The 15,006-nt window shown below is 36.8% G+C and overlaps 1 protein-coding gene across 3 annotated transcripts; it reads right to left on the reverse strand.

The window, feature by feature from the left end:
• Positions 1–203: 203 nt before the first annotated feature.
• LOC125273997 (protein Hook homolog 2-like) lies at positions 204–14,800 on the reverse strand. Of its 3 annotated transcripts, XR_007186168.1 has the most exons (24): positions 14,643–14,800; positions 13,622–13,704; positions 12,430–12,502; positions 12,278–12,328; positions 11,980–12,112; positions 10,618–10,685; positions 8,876–8,938; positions 8,710–8,790; positions 8,463–8,626; positions 7,131–7,271; positions 6,848–7,049; positions 6,650–6,760; positions 6,486–6,567; positions 6,303–6,369; positions 5,731–5,868; positions 4,407–4,494; positions 3,892–3,897; positions 3,728–3,762; positions 3,569–3,651; positions 3,322–3,425; positions 3,120–3,227; positions 2,961–3,032; positions 443–1,418; positions 204–315 (listed from the first exon to the last, which is right to left on the reverse strand). XR_007186168.1 is itself a non-coding variant. In XM_048199974.1 (23 exons), the coding sequence occupies exons 1-23, from the start codon at positions 14,763–14,765 to the stop codon at positions 1,287–1,289; spliced, it is 2,208 nt and encodes a 735-aa protein (XP_048055931.1). In that variant the 5' UTR covers positions 14,766–14,800; the 3' UTR covers positions 204–1,286. The 3 variants fall into 3 exon arrangements, 2 of the variants coding, with proteins under 2 accessions (XP_048055931.1, XP_048055946.1); XM_048199974.1 differs by having other exon boundaries at positions 204–1,418; XM_048199989.1 differs by lacking the exon at positions 3,892–3,897 and having other exon boundaries at positions 204–1,418.
• Between the last annotated feature and the right edge of the window lie 206 nt (positions 14,801–15,006).

Here is a 15,006-nt window from a genome sequence, read left to right on the forward strand (position 1 = left end):
TAACGATTGCCTCTTTTACTCAGAATTATTGCGCATTGCAGTTTCTCCCACTCACAACTAATAGGAGTGAACCGTCTTTCTGTATCTATAGTTGTCAATGTAATGAAAAGTGTGACTGCACCTTAAATCAACACAAAGTTCGATGGACTTTATTTATACACCTGTTTAGCTAATGTGACAATGAACTCACTCAAAACAGATTATTTTTGTACCAATAATCTTGTTTATTGTAGTGCAAAGAGAAGGACAGTGAGATTAAAGTGATTTATTCATGTACCGACCCCATCAGTCCAACACCAACAGCACGATTGAACACTGTGATAAAACACAAACAGAACTATCAGAACATCATCACTGTGACAGAACATTCATAAAGCAAAAAACAGTGAAAAACTGCAGTGTAAAGAACAAACAAACATCTGGAGATCGTGAGCGAACAAACCTCAGTGTTTGGACTGATAAGGGTGAGATCAGTAGTGTTTCTGGACATACAGTACTGACTGAAGATCAATAAATACAAGCTACAGGATCGTCCTTCAGCAGCAGACTTTGGTGACGTTACAATTAAAAAAAAAAACATCCATTATAAAAATGGTAAAGCAGCAGATTTCACATGCAAATGACCACATGTGCAGGTAGAAAATCCTCCAGAAGTTCATCTCCGATTAGTGTCGTTTCCAGTTCCACATTCACACAAAACACAGCAGCTCATATTTAATCAGACACATAATGAAACTATGATTAAATGAAAAAAAAAATAATAATAAAAGCACTTCATTTGTTCGATGTATTAAAGGCATCCCAGCATTCAGAGTTTGGTTTGATGAGATGTCACACACATGATTGACAGCTGTCAGATGATGATGGATGATAGAAGGCACTGAGTGTTTTAAGTGCACTCACACATGCACCGTACCCTGATGAACACAGAAAACTACCGAACAACATTAATAAAACCCTCAAAACATCATTAAAAGAATCAAAATTGATCTACTTCATTAAACTCATTCGTTCCTGCGGCCCGGTTAAGACCCTCTGGCACTAATTAACACTAAAATAAGACACAACTACATACCGACACTCGGGTCAACTAAAAATAAACAAAACATCATCTAAAAGATAATAAAAATCATCCTCCACGTGTTGTTTCTACGTTCTCAGCAGGGTAATCAGAAAGTGCTGAAAGAGAAATAAAGTGAAGCATGAACCCCTGCATCCCGATTAGGCCTCGGACAGATCCGGTTGAGTTTGAGTGTTGATCGTCTGAATGGAAGATCCGTGTTTGTTCATCTGGGCTGCAGACGGGCCAGTCCTCGGCGCGCGTGTGTCGACTGTCTCTGCTGGGCCAGGAAGGACTGAGCCGAACCAGAGCCGGATCCGGATCGCTCTCCAGCCACCTTCTGATGAAGAGCCATTCCCTGAGAATCACACAGGAGGAGAGAGCGTACAATTATTGATAGGAATGGAGTGATGTAGAGCTCAAGTTGATTATTAAGTGCACAACATGCAGAATCTGTGAACTGCTGTTGATTTTAGAGAAAATAATTTAAACTTGCCATTTTATGGAAGCTTTCTTCCGCCACATAATAAAAAAAATTAAAAGTTAATTCTGTGTTTGTCTTTAGCAATTCTGACTTTATTTTTCACATTATTTCTCAACTTTATCTCTCACAATTCCAAGTTAATATCTCACAATTCGGAGTTCATTTTTCGCAATTCCGTTTTTATTTCTCATAATTCCGACTTTATTTCTTGCAATTCTGATTTTCTCAACTTTATTTCTCACAATTCCAAAATAATCTCTCAAAATTCGGAGTTAATTTTTCGCAATTCCGAGTTTATATCTCGCAATTCCGTTTTTATTTCTCGCAATTCTGATTTTCTCAAATTTATTTCTCACAGTTCCGACTTTATTTCTTACAATTCCAAGTTTATCTCGCAATTGTTAATTTTTCGCAAATCCGACTTTATATCTCACAATTACGACTTTATTTCCCGCAATTACAACTTTATTTCTCTCAGTTCCGACTCAACTATATTTCTTGCAATTCCAAGTTTATTTCTCACAGTTCTGACTTTCTCACAATTCCAAGTTTCACAAAATTCTACGTTCATTTTTCGCAACTCCGACTTTACATCTCACAATTAGGGCTTTATTTCCCGCAATTATAACTTTATTTATCTCAATTCCAACTTTTATTTGAAGCTAGAGCTGCAAATAAAATTATTTTTTTATTATCGCAATTCTGACTCTCAACTTTATTTCTCGCAATTGAGTTTATTTTTCACAATTGCAAATTTATTTCCTTCAATTCCTGCTTTATCTCTCACAATTATGGCAATTACGACTTTATTTCTCAACTTTATTTCTCTCAAATACGACTATTTCTCACAATCCTGACTTTATTTCTTGCAATTCCGATGTTATTTCTCGCAATTCTGACTCTCAACTTTATTTCTCACAATTCCAAATTTATTTTTCACAATTCCAAATTTATCTCTCATAATTACAGCAATTACGACTTTATGTCTCAACTTTATTTCTCCCAATTCCGACATTATTTCTCCCGATTCTGACATTATTTCTCGCAATTCCTACGTTGTTTCTCACAATTCCAACTTTTTTCTGATTTTATTTCTCATAATTCCAAGTTTATTTCTCACAATTACGGCTTTATTTCTCAACTTTATTTCTCGCAATTCTGACTTTAACGCAATTCTGAGTTCATGTTTTGCAATTCCAACTTTATATCACACAATTCTGACTTTATTTCTCACAATTCCAACTTAAATATTACATAGGTAATGTATAGTTAATTAATATTTTGGTAACACTTAATATGGTCCGAAACCCGATTGTCAAGTGTTACCAAAATATTAATAAAAACTATAATAGTACATAAATAACCTTAACAAAACTAGTCACAAGCTGTTCTGACTGATCTGGAATATCGTCTTACCATGTTGTACCATGCCGAGATGATGAGCTTCTCCTCCTGGTCGTGTCTGGAGCGCGTCTTCTCAAAATCATGCTGAAAACAGACAGACACGAGAACAGGACGATCATTACCATAGTAAAACAGTCACAGACCAATAATGAGTGTGTTTGTGTGTCTGACCTCCATATGTTGTATTTTTCTGTCTTTCTCTGTCAGCTGGTTCTTCAGGGCCTGAACTTCAGCAGGAACCACGTTACTTTTCTGCTTCGGGTCTAGAGTCTTAATCACCTGAAACACACACATATGACATGTGCACTGTTATCTGTGTGTATAGATATACGTTATCTTTCTGCATAAGGAGTCAGCCTGACATCAAACTGACCGTGCGAGCTTTGTCCACGTATCTCTTGTATCTCTCCTCCATTCGTCTCATATCTTCATCCTTCTTCTTCAGGATCTCCTGCAGCTCATCGATCTTCTTTGCCACTGACAGACACACAGACAGAACCTCATTACTCAGTAGCTCAGGTGTTTCCATAAGACTAAACAGCTTTGTAGTGTCTGTGAGCTGTTAATCAGAGTGACCTTTGACCTGCTGCTGGGTCATGTGTGTCTGTGTGTTCACTCACTGTTGCTGTCCACGTGCGGCTCCAGATCATCGATCACCTCTCGCTTCTTCTGCAGGTCAGAATGAGCCTCATGGAGCTTCACCCTGCAGAAAACACACATACAACATTAAAACAACATTTGATGAGCGACGCTGCTTCACAGAGATCAGAGACACTCACAGATGCTCCTCCAGCTTCTTCTTTAACAGCGACGACTGTTGAGAAAGAGAAACAGATCCGTGAGACAGTGACAGAAGATATTCTGTGTTCATCTCAACACATTTACAACTCAGTAACAATCAGTGTCCAATCAGAAAGCAGACGGGCTGGTGGGCGGTACTTACAATGACCTGAGGCGGCGGATGATTGGTCGATTAGGAGAAGTGGGCGGATAAAAACAGACGAGCAGGCGTTAATTTCATCACCGCAAACAAATCAGTTACAGATTTCACACACAAACCAACCAGACAGACAGTGAGACTCTTTACAGGGAAATTCAGTAGTTTTGCATCAGGATCAGATGATCAGGTGAGTGATATTACATGAATCACAAACAGATGGAGATCACTCAATCGCTGCTGTCTGAGGAGAAACACCTCTAAAGCCGTCATTCACTACACATTTAACATTACATAATGATTTCTGAAGGAAAGGACTTTCATTTGGGATTTGACTGGTCATGATTTCCAGACGAGAGGCAGATCGTCCATCAGACAGCAGCATTTTGTGTTTGTGGATTTGAACTCAACTTCAGATGAGTGATTTTAGCTTGAACACAATCATGATGTGAAGAATGAGTGGCTTGAATGAGTTCTGTCAATCAGATACGGATCTGTGTATGTGTTTCTGTGTTACTGACATCCTCAGTTTTGCTGTCCTGCTCCTGTAAAGCTCTCTGCAGCTCCTCGACCTGAGACGTCAGCTCTGATATCTGCTGCTGACTCAACCTGACAGACACAGACAACACGTCATTCGCATATCACACGTCATAACTGAAAAAAATCAGTTCACTATCAGAAGATTAAAGCGATATCTTTGTCAAAGTATCCTGTCAACATTTAATGAGTTAGTTGACCCAATAATTATCCCATGATTTACTCACCCTCTAGCCATCCTAGGTGTATATGACTATCTTCTTTCAGACAAACACAATTGGAGAAATATTTAAAAACATCCTGGCTTTTCCAAGCTTTATAATAGTAGTGAATAGTAGTGAATAGTAGTGGGGGGGGGGGGGTCGGTGTCAAGATTTTGAAGCCAAAAAACCTTTATCCATCCATCATTAAAATAATCCATACGGCTCCAGGGGGTCAATAAAGGCCTTCTGAATCGAAGTGATGGGTTTTTGTAAGAAAAATATCAATATATAAAAATGTATTAACTATAATAACTTGCTTCTGACCTCTGACCTGATGCATGATGTAATGATGAACACAGAAGCTCAGAAGAGAGAGCAAAACAAAACAATGGTCACAAACTGAAAGTCTAAAACTTGAATTTTTAAAGAGAAAGGTTGGAGGATTTCAATATAAGAGAAAAGGAGCTTGAGTTTGTTGCACAGCCATATTTGTTTGAACCGCGAGATGCATCTAATCTTATGATACTCCTACATCCTGCGTAATACATCACGTCACGGGTAAATCTTGAGCAACAAGTTGACTTGTGCAGTATGTGTACAGCTGTCTGCCAGAAGATAGTTATTTTGAATTGATAAAGCTTTAAATATGGATATCTTTCTAAGAAAAACTCATCGCTTCACTTCAAAAAGGTCTTTATTAACCCCCTGGAGCTGTAAGGATTATTTTTATATTGGATGGATAAATTATTTTGGGTTTCTTAAAAAAAACATCCCTTTTTTGGAAAGTCTATTGTCCTCCAGTCTGATTGGAGAATTAGAACTTACTGGTATAAATTTAATAATAGCCCAATTAGCTTATTTATATAGCAAAATAACAACAATTAAGATCATAATATGGTAAAAATATCGCATATCGTGATTTTGAGCCACTCAAAATCACTGCAAGGGAAATCCCTATACCTCAACAGCCCTAATCATGTGACACTGAAGACTGGAGTAAGTGATATTTCAGCTAATATATCAGTGTAAACCTTCACATTCCTCCAAACCACTGAAACACTCATCAGACTTGACCCTAATCTCTCTCTCACACACACAGACACACCTGTTCTGAGTCTCCAGTGTGTTCTGGCAGCGCTGCGACTCCTCCAGCTGCGTCTGCAGCTCCTCCAGTCTGTGTCTGTAAGACTCCTCCTGAACACACAGCATCTTATTCTCCTGCTGCAGACGCACGACCGTATCCCTGAAACACACACAAAACACCTTCATATACACGTCAGACTCATTATCATGTGTCTGTGTGTGATCAATGTTGTTTTCAAACTGCCAAGCTGCTCAAATGTTAAAGTAGAAGTCCAGACACTCTACCAGCTACTACTAAAACAATTACTATCCATGCTAAAATAATTGTGATCATCATGTAAATTTTAAAGCTACAGACAAAATAAAAATGAAAACTAATAAAACTATTAATAAAAACTGTACTAAAATAACTGAGAACAGCTAGTCAAACATAAGTAAATTTTGTACATATTGAAAATATATACTATTTTTATATATTTAAATATTTTATATTTATTTTTTTAAATGACATTTCTTGAAAAAATAATTAGTAAATAATGTAACAAGTACTTTCAAGTTAGCGTTTCTGATGTGTTAACACTGGCTAGCGCTCACCTGAACTCTGTTGGCATGATTTCTGACGCCAAGCTGCCAACTGCTCCTGAATCTCCACTCAGAGAATCTACAAACACACACAGTCAGGGACAGAGCTGATTGGACGATAGAGTGAGAGAGGGCAGGGCTTGTGCTGCTTCTGCTGGTACATGCTGTCAGGTTATGATGCTGTGTGTGTGAGACCTGTTAAACACTGCTGCTGCACTTGAGCACATCTCAGCTCTTCAGTCGTGTCTCTCAGCGTGTCCCGCTCAGATATCAGCTTCTACATCAGACACATTCAGAGCGCAACTGTAAGACAGTCATTATCATTTCATCTCATGTGATGTGAGTGATCATTTTTGTACCTCTCTCTCCTTCAGAAGGGTTTCATATTTGTCGTTGAGGTTCTTGTACTCAAACTGCCACTTCTCAGCTTTCATGGCCTCTGCCGAGTGTTTGGCGCTCATCTCGTGAGCCTGAGGAACACAAACATCCATCATTTATTCATCTGACCGTACTGTTTCAGATGACACGATTCGGAGCAGCGTTCAGCGTCGGCTCACCTGTCTCTTGTAGGTGTCGAGCTGCGAGCGGATGGTGTTCGCTCTGCGCTGCTCCTCCTCCAGCTCGCAGGTGCGCTGCATGTAGACGTGGTTCCTCTCCTCCAGCAGTCGCACCTGTCTGCGCAGATCGCCCAGATCCTCCAGCTTGCGCTTGTACGTGTCCACCATCGCCTCCAAACGGCTCACACGGTCCGACGAGTGCCTGAAACACAAACACGAGTGATGAATGACTGAAGAACGAACGTGGGGTTTGAAACAGAGGCTTCATGTCTCCGTGTCTGACCTGAGGATGTCCATCTCGTCTTTAAGGGACTGGGCCTCCTGAGCGAGGCTGGTGAGCTCCTCGTTCCTCATCTGCAGATCGGTCACCTCTCGCTCCAGAACCTCTGCTCGCACCCGCTGGTCATCTCGACTGCTCTCTAGCCTGAAACACAAGAGTCAGGCTTCCGGTTTGGTCAAAAATCATATGTAATAATTATGGCAAATAATACTGTTTTAACATATAATATCTCATATCGCTGGTGCTTATATGATATCAAGATGATGTCAAATTTAAAAGAACAATAAGGACCAATCAGTTTTTGCATTCACACTGAATCTGGATTTGAAAGTGGATTAAGATCTCCTTCTGGTCCATTTTAGTGTAACAGATTTATTTAATGTTCACATTCACACAATGTTAAAAAAAATTGTCAATTTTGTCACACAGTACAGCAACGAAGCTTAAAAATGTCAGACATATATAATAAAGAAATATTAATTTTATGAATATATTACATACTATAAAATTATAATTATTTATATACTATATAGTAATATATTTTTTGTATGAACTGATATAGCCAACGCCAATTAAGTAATAATTATTTATGATTAATTTCGATTGACTAAATTTATAAATTGCAAATAAAATATAGTATTATTAATATTACATAAAAACTAAAATATTATTTATTTATTTATTTATTTTTATATAGAAATATAATATTGTATTTGTATGTATGAATATATATAGCCAGAGCCAATTAAGAAATAATGAATAATTTATTATGATTACTTTTATTTATAATATAACATGGAAATAACATATTATACCATACTATTACTATAATATTAGATTAATGTAATACTATAAAATAATCTATTTTTATATATTGTATAGAAATGTAATATCGTATTTGCATGAATAGATATTGTATAATTAAATAATAGTATACATTTATTTGGATTAATAATTTCATTTATATGATACAATATAATTAAATTAAATAATTAAATACTATATCTGATATATTATAATAAATAAAAACAACAATAATTACAATAATAGTTAATAAAAACCATAATAATCATCATCATTAATTATTAATTAATTATGAATTAATGGATTATGATTAACGTTATGTTATTTGTCTACATACTAATTTGACTAATAAAGCAAAATCGAATCATTTAAAACTTAAAATCCATATGAAACTGTAGGTTTTGTATGTTTCTGGTTGTTCAGACCATAACTTCAGAGTCAGAGACACCTACAAATCAGATTTGGACATCAGTGTGAACTAAGCCTAATCATTCTGGGCCCCGTGGTGGAGCTGCACGAGGGGCCTCACACCTGTAGTTCTCCTCCTGCAGCTGCTCCATCTGACTCTGCAGCAGCAGCAGCTTCTTGTTGGTGATGGTGGAGGAGACGTCGGACGGCTCGCAGTGCGTCAGACGCTCCCGCAGAGACTGAACCTCCACCTGCAGCGAGGACTTCTCCTCCATCAGAACAGACAGCTGAAACACACATAAGCACATCTCAGTTTTCACCTCAGTTCTCTTGAACTCTCTGGCATTTATCGTGGTTTAGTTTTGGTCACCTGCTGCTGGAGCTCTCGGCAGCGCTGGGACGTGAAGTCTCTTTCGTCGGTCTCTTCACTCAGAAAATAATACTTCCTGGACTGAGGAACAACAAAACAGCCAAAAGAGAGTGAGATAATGAAGAAAACATGAACCTGTCCGATCCCAAAAACCACACACGCTCACCTGACTGTCGAAGTCCCCGTATGACTCTGGAGATCCTGCCTCCACAGGCTCTTTAGTGAGCAGCTGAAAGACAAGCACAGTAACGTCTCCATTAGATCAGGCTCACACAGCAGTCACATGCTCAGTCTGGTGCTCTTTATACACAGAACAGATCTACACAGAGCAAGTTTTCACAGACACACAGAGATCAATGCAGAGACTGTATTCCTCCTCACTCTAATGTGGGAAAAACGCCTGAAGGAGGAAGATAAAGAGAAAACACATGAATAAAGATCAACAGTGACAGCATCTTTCTTTATTATGTTTATTATATAGAAATGTATATATTATATAGAAATGAATCATAATTAATTATTACTTCATTGGCTTCTGGCTATTTCAGTTCATACAAATATAATTTATTATATTTCTATATGATATTATATAATTATAAATTATGGTATTATGTTTATGTAATATATTAATATGATATGAACATTTCTATATTATATCACAAATTCATAAGTGATAAAAAGTAAAATTGTTTATTATATTATGAATGAAACTTATAATTATTAATAATTTGACTTCTAGCTATAGCCATTAAAAAAAATCCATATTCATACAAATACTATATATATATATATATATATATATATATATATATATATATATATATATATATATATATATATAATTTTCTTGCTCTGTATATATATATATGTATGTATATATATATATATATATATATATATATATATAGTATTAAGTTTATGTAATATATTAATAATATGATATAAATTAGTATTTCTATATTATGTTATAAATAAAATTAATTGTAATTTATTATAAATGGCAAATACAATATGATATATAACATACATTAATATAATACAATAATAATAAGATATAATAATATTTAGAATATTTTAATATTAAAATTTCATATTAAATTAATACTATCTTAATTATATTTGTTATAAACAAAATGAATCATATATATACATACATATATATATATATATATATATATATATATATATATATATATATATATATATATATATATATATATATATTAAAACAGGAATTTCTTGTTCTACTTTGGCCTGTAACTTTTGCCCTGCTCTGTTTGTTGTAAACCCGTGAATGAGGGCTCAAACTGTGCAGCTTATTGAGGAGAGAGAGGTGAGATATGACTCTGATCAGTGATGGGCTGTAAAATATTCACACAGAAGGAGAAAAATTCCCATAGACTTGATGGCAAAGGACTATTTAGTCCTGAGTGTTGAGTGAAACCAACCAGATGAATCACAACAATAAAAAAAAAGGTATTTGTGAAACTGTAAATGTATCTGAAAACAGCACAAGACTGTCCACTTTTAAGGGAATAATTAGAGCTGTCGATCCAAAATGATTCTGAATTAGGAATAAATCAGTCTGTGTTTGTGTCTTTAACATATTTTCACATCAGAAAATACAACATGGTCTTTAATGGTACTAGCTAGCTGACATAATATAACATTGCTTGACTAATCTGCATAAACTCACTCAGAGTCTCTGACAGGCAGATCTGTGGGTGATTGTGTTCTGGAGGAGTCACATTTATCTCTGATCACACTGCAGGTCTGTTTTAAAATGTTTCTGCATTATCAGTAAAATATAACTGAATTCTGGTTATTTTGAGTGGGGTGCGCCCTGTTTTATTGTGTGCAGTACACAGAGAGAGAGAAACAGAGGAGTAAAGGAGGAGTGTTGAGTACCTCTTGTATGGCCGTCATCACAACATGCTGCACTGATTCCTCCAGCGTCATGATCTGCTGAATGTGCTCTGTGAAGACAACCAGTTCATGATTATGACATTTATCAGACAAATAAATGCCAATTTGTTCAACATCAATAGCCATTCTGAGATTAATAAACATGCATGTTATGAAGACATTCATCTACATTCAACCAGGAAATATAAATAAAATATTAATGTTCAGTAAACAAATACTGCACTGGGGCAGAATGACTATGAATATGAAATTTTAAATATATAGTCCACTTTCTATTCACAGAAAACCAGTTCAATTGAATATTGTATTAGAGTAGTAAACTGATTATTCTGCATATTGTCACTGTCAGGCGATATCTTCTACCTCTAAAAATGCTAGTTTTCAGGAAATGGAAAAAAACTCTTTTAAAAAAAATAATAATTTAACACAGTGTTGTCAAAGTTGATATTGTGGCTTTATATATGGTCAGACACTTGCATGTGTCATATTATATTATATTTTTGTTTTTAACTGGCAGACAGCTGAAGGAGACCTTTGACCTTTAGTTCTGGTTTCTTAATATGACTTTAAACATGGCTTAATCAAACTGTTTCAGAACTGTTAAATAATTTCTTATTTCTTGAGCTTCACTTTTTGTCTTTCTTGTCTGTCTTGGGATTTTTCCATTGTGCAGCTCATGTACCTACCTAGACAAAACAAGAAGTAGTAGTCCTTGGACACACGTAACCAGAAGTTGAAGACACACACACATTCACGCACATTCATTTCTTATTTGTTATTATATTTCTTGAAATGCCATACATGGTAAGGTTTGATTCTTAAGTCGTATGATTGGATGCTCAAGCCATCCTGGAGATTGTTGTTTGACCTATGACCCTTCTTCCTGAATAAATCTGAGAATGCTTTGTACCACACTTGATCTGTGTCTGCTTGGTCATTCTCCCGAGATCCCGCGCTGCTGCTGACACACATCACAAGGGTCGAGGCGCCTGTTTCTTAAACTGATGACTGGGATTACAAATATTCTACCTATTATTGAGATTTTGATCTAACAAGAACCCATTTAGAGGACGTTAATAACAGGTGTAAACAGCGTTTCACACACTATGGGAACTTCCTCCATCTGGCTCTTCCCATCATTCCCCTCATCTAATGATCTCCCATTGTGCTCGTCTCTCTCTGTCTCTATTCACGCTGTCAGTGGGGGTTGCTTTAATCTCCTCTCAGTTTTTGTTCTCTTCTCTAGTCATTCTCTCAAACACTGTGAAAGTGACACGGCTGATCACATGGTTTATAATCCCTTCATATCATGTGAGTGTTTGGGTCTGTTATGAGAAGCTGCACCTTGTTTCTGATCACAGCTGACGGCACAGCCCAGAACCAGCTGCAGCAAACGGCCCAGTTCAGTCACGTCACCCATCTCACCGATCAGACTCACGTCAGGGACGTGCTCATCAGACACCTGCTGACTCAACACCTGACAGAGACAGCACACGACACAAGGAGATGCGTGTAACTAGCCAATAACAGTTTCTTTAATAATTAAATATAACTAAATATACACATGTGTGTAAAACCTCTGGTTTAAAGGCTCAAATGAAAGATGCTTTATTACAGACATCAATCAAACCTCAATACTCACGTCATGATAATACTCCATCATGCTCTGAAGAATCTTCTTGAGGTTGCTGACCTGTCAGAGCATATAAATGTTCAGAGACACACACACACACACACACACACACCATAAACTGTACAGAAAATGCCTGAGCAGAATGAGAAAGAGTAAAATACCTTCAGCCTCCAGTTTGTGCCGCCCTCCTCTTTTATCCTGCTGAGCCATGTTTCATTAAACCAGGATGGATCTCTGACAAAAACAGAAAAGCAAACAGATCAGAAATGCTCTTAAAATACAAAACCGACAATTTTTTTTGGTATGCATCCTGATTTAGACCAGCAGAAGGAAAGATAATTGACTTTAAGGGGACCTATAATGCCCCTTTGTACAAGATGTAATATAAGTCTCTGGTGTCCCCAGAATGTGTCTGTGAAGTTTCAGCTCAAAATACCCCACAGATCATTTATTATAGCTTGTCAAATTTGCCCATATTTGGGTGTGAGCAAAAACACGCCGTTTTTGTGTCTGTCCCTTTAAATGCAAATGAGCTGCTGCTCCCCACCCCCTTTCCAGAAAAGGGCGGAGCTTTAACAGCTCACGCTTCAGTTGCTCAACAACAACAATGCTGGAGAATCTCACACAGCCAAAATGAGGATTGTCAGTAACGGCGTTCATCCTTACATTGTTCAAACCGGAGTCGACACTGATGGAGAGACTCAGGAAGAAGTTACAACTTTTAGAATGAAACTGGACGTTTCTGAACGGTTAGTGGATAAATTGATGTAGTTGCTGTGGAGTTGATTCAACTCATCGACTAGCATGTGCCGTCATGTTCATCTTTTGTGCAAATCCAGTGTTGAATTGACCCTCGTTTGTGAAGCAGTACGGCGTAAAATGATGGCATGATAACAACACTCTACTACAACAACTGTTCCTCTTCTCTAAAGCAGCCCAACATGGTCTCACCCCCTTTGTTGTGTGTTCTCGGGGGCGGGGTTTATGTAAAATTTAGGATTTATGATGTCACTAACCCAGGAAGAAGCTTGTTGTAGTCCTTAACAAGTGATTTCTGTAAAAATGTATGCTCAAACAGCAACATTACACACTAACTAAAGTTAAAAAAGAGAAATCATAATCAACCACCCCTTTAAATACGAGTCTTCTTGAGGGAGAGTAAATGATAATTATTTATTTAACATGAAGACATGAGCAGCTGTCATATTTGACATTGTCAGATGTGTGTTGGTGGATTAACAGTGTATCAGACATCCAGCGCATCTGTCAGATCTGCTTTCAGAGGAATATTTGACATTCCATCGCAAACATTTGCAGAAAGTCACACCCACACGCGATGACGTGAACACTCACATTTTGTTGAGCACATGTGCGATGGCCACGCCACTGGTCAGCTCATGTTTGCTTGCACACGACGGCACCTGAAACGTCTGCAGCTGAAACACACAGACAAAAGTCAAGACAGAAATTAGACAAACACTGGACAGAGTTTAAAACTAATGTCCCGTTTAGGGTCTGAGATGCATTTAAAAAATAAATAAATATATTAAAATGAATAAATGATAAAAAATAGATTAATATAAATAAATAAAAATAGATTTTAATAAAATTAAACAATACAAATTTATTGAAATATACAAATAAATAATACATAGCACAGTATAAAGTAAATATTTTCCAAATAAAGTTTTAATCTTTCACTGTATAAATTGGGACTTTATAATATATATATATAAAATATTAGGATGGGTGTTCATCACATGTTTGAAAACTCTTGGTATAGTGGAGAACAATTATATTTCTGAAATCTTCAAGCCTACTTTATGATCTATTAGACAGTTTACAGTAATATTATCTGTGTCTATGGAGTCAGAAAAACATGAAAAGACTACAATAATAGGTTACTTATTATTGTGACACATTTGCAGCAGAGAAAGTCAATATGAGCAGCTCATGAGATCACAAACAGTGAGTTTACTGAGCTAAAGTAAGGGTTTGTTCCTCAACTGCCTTCAAAATAACGTCGCTTTAGAAGGGCATTTATATTATTTAATTTGACGAGGATTTAATCGGAGGTTATTTTAGGTCTAAGTTGTTTTGAACTCTTATAATCAGCTCTAAACTCATTTTAAGACCTTTGATCAGTTACATAACGAGTTTAACACATGGTATAAAGCACTAATGAAATCGTCAGACTGATTTACGAGTGTATAATCCACAGAAAACAGCAATAAAATTCATGAAGTCTGAGGAGATCCACCTGCTGCTAACAGGCTAGCGCGCTACACTACAACAAACTACTTTATTCTCGCTGAACACAGGCAAACACGCTCTACATACTACAGTAAGTCAATGGAATGGGTTTATATCTTACCCAGATAAATAAAGAATCACTCAGCTGATGTTTATTCAGGCTCATGGTGCCGGTTTGTGCTGTTACACAAACACACACACTAGCAGCGCTGCTAAATGCGCGCACACGAACTGGACGCGTCATCGACGCACATATTTGCGCCGCGAGACCCTGGTAGGCGCCGTCGCCATAACAACGGAACGACGCGCGCTCTAGATATTTGATGACAGCGGTCCTTAAATGTACATAATTAATTAAAATTACATAAATATAAACTTATTGAGTTATCCAGTCACTAAACATTACTTCTTTAAAGGATTAGTCCACTTTCAAATAAAATTTCCCTGATAATTTACTCACCCCCATGTCATCCAAGATGTCCATG

Source organism: Megalobrama amblycephala, linkage group LG1, assembly GCF_018812025.1.
Source record: "Megalobrama amblycephala isolate DHTTF-2021 linkage group LG1, ASM1881202v1, whole genome shotgun sequence".
NCBI classification, from domain to species: Eukaryota; Metazoa; Chordata; class Actinopteri; order Cypriniformes; family Xenocyprididae; genus Megalobrama; species Megalobrama amblycephala.

Coding starts and splice junctions, on each gene's coding strand:
- LOC125273997 (XM_048199974.1), bottom strand. CDS start 14,765: ATGACGCGTCCAGTTCGTGTGCGCGCATTTAGCAGCGCTGCTAGTGTG. Junction 6,370..6,485: donor GCAGCAGCAGTGTTTAACAG/GTCTCACACACA, acceptor GTGTGTTTGTAG/ATTCTCTGAGTGGAGATTCA. Junction 4,495..5,730: donor ACACTGGAGACTCAGAACAG/GTGTGTCTGTGT, acceptor TGTGTCTGTCAG/GTTGAGTCAGCAGCAGATAT.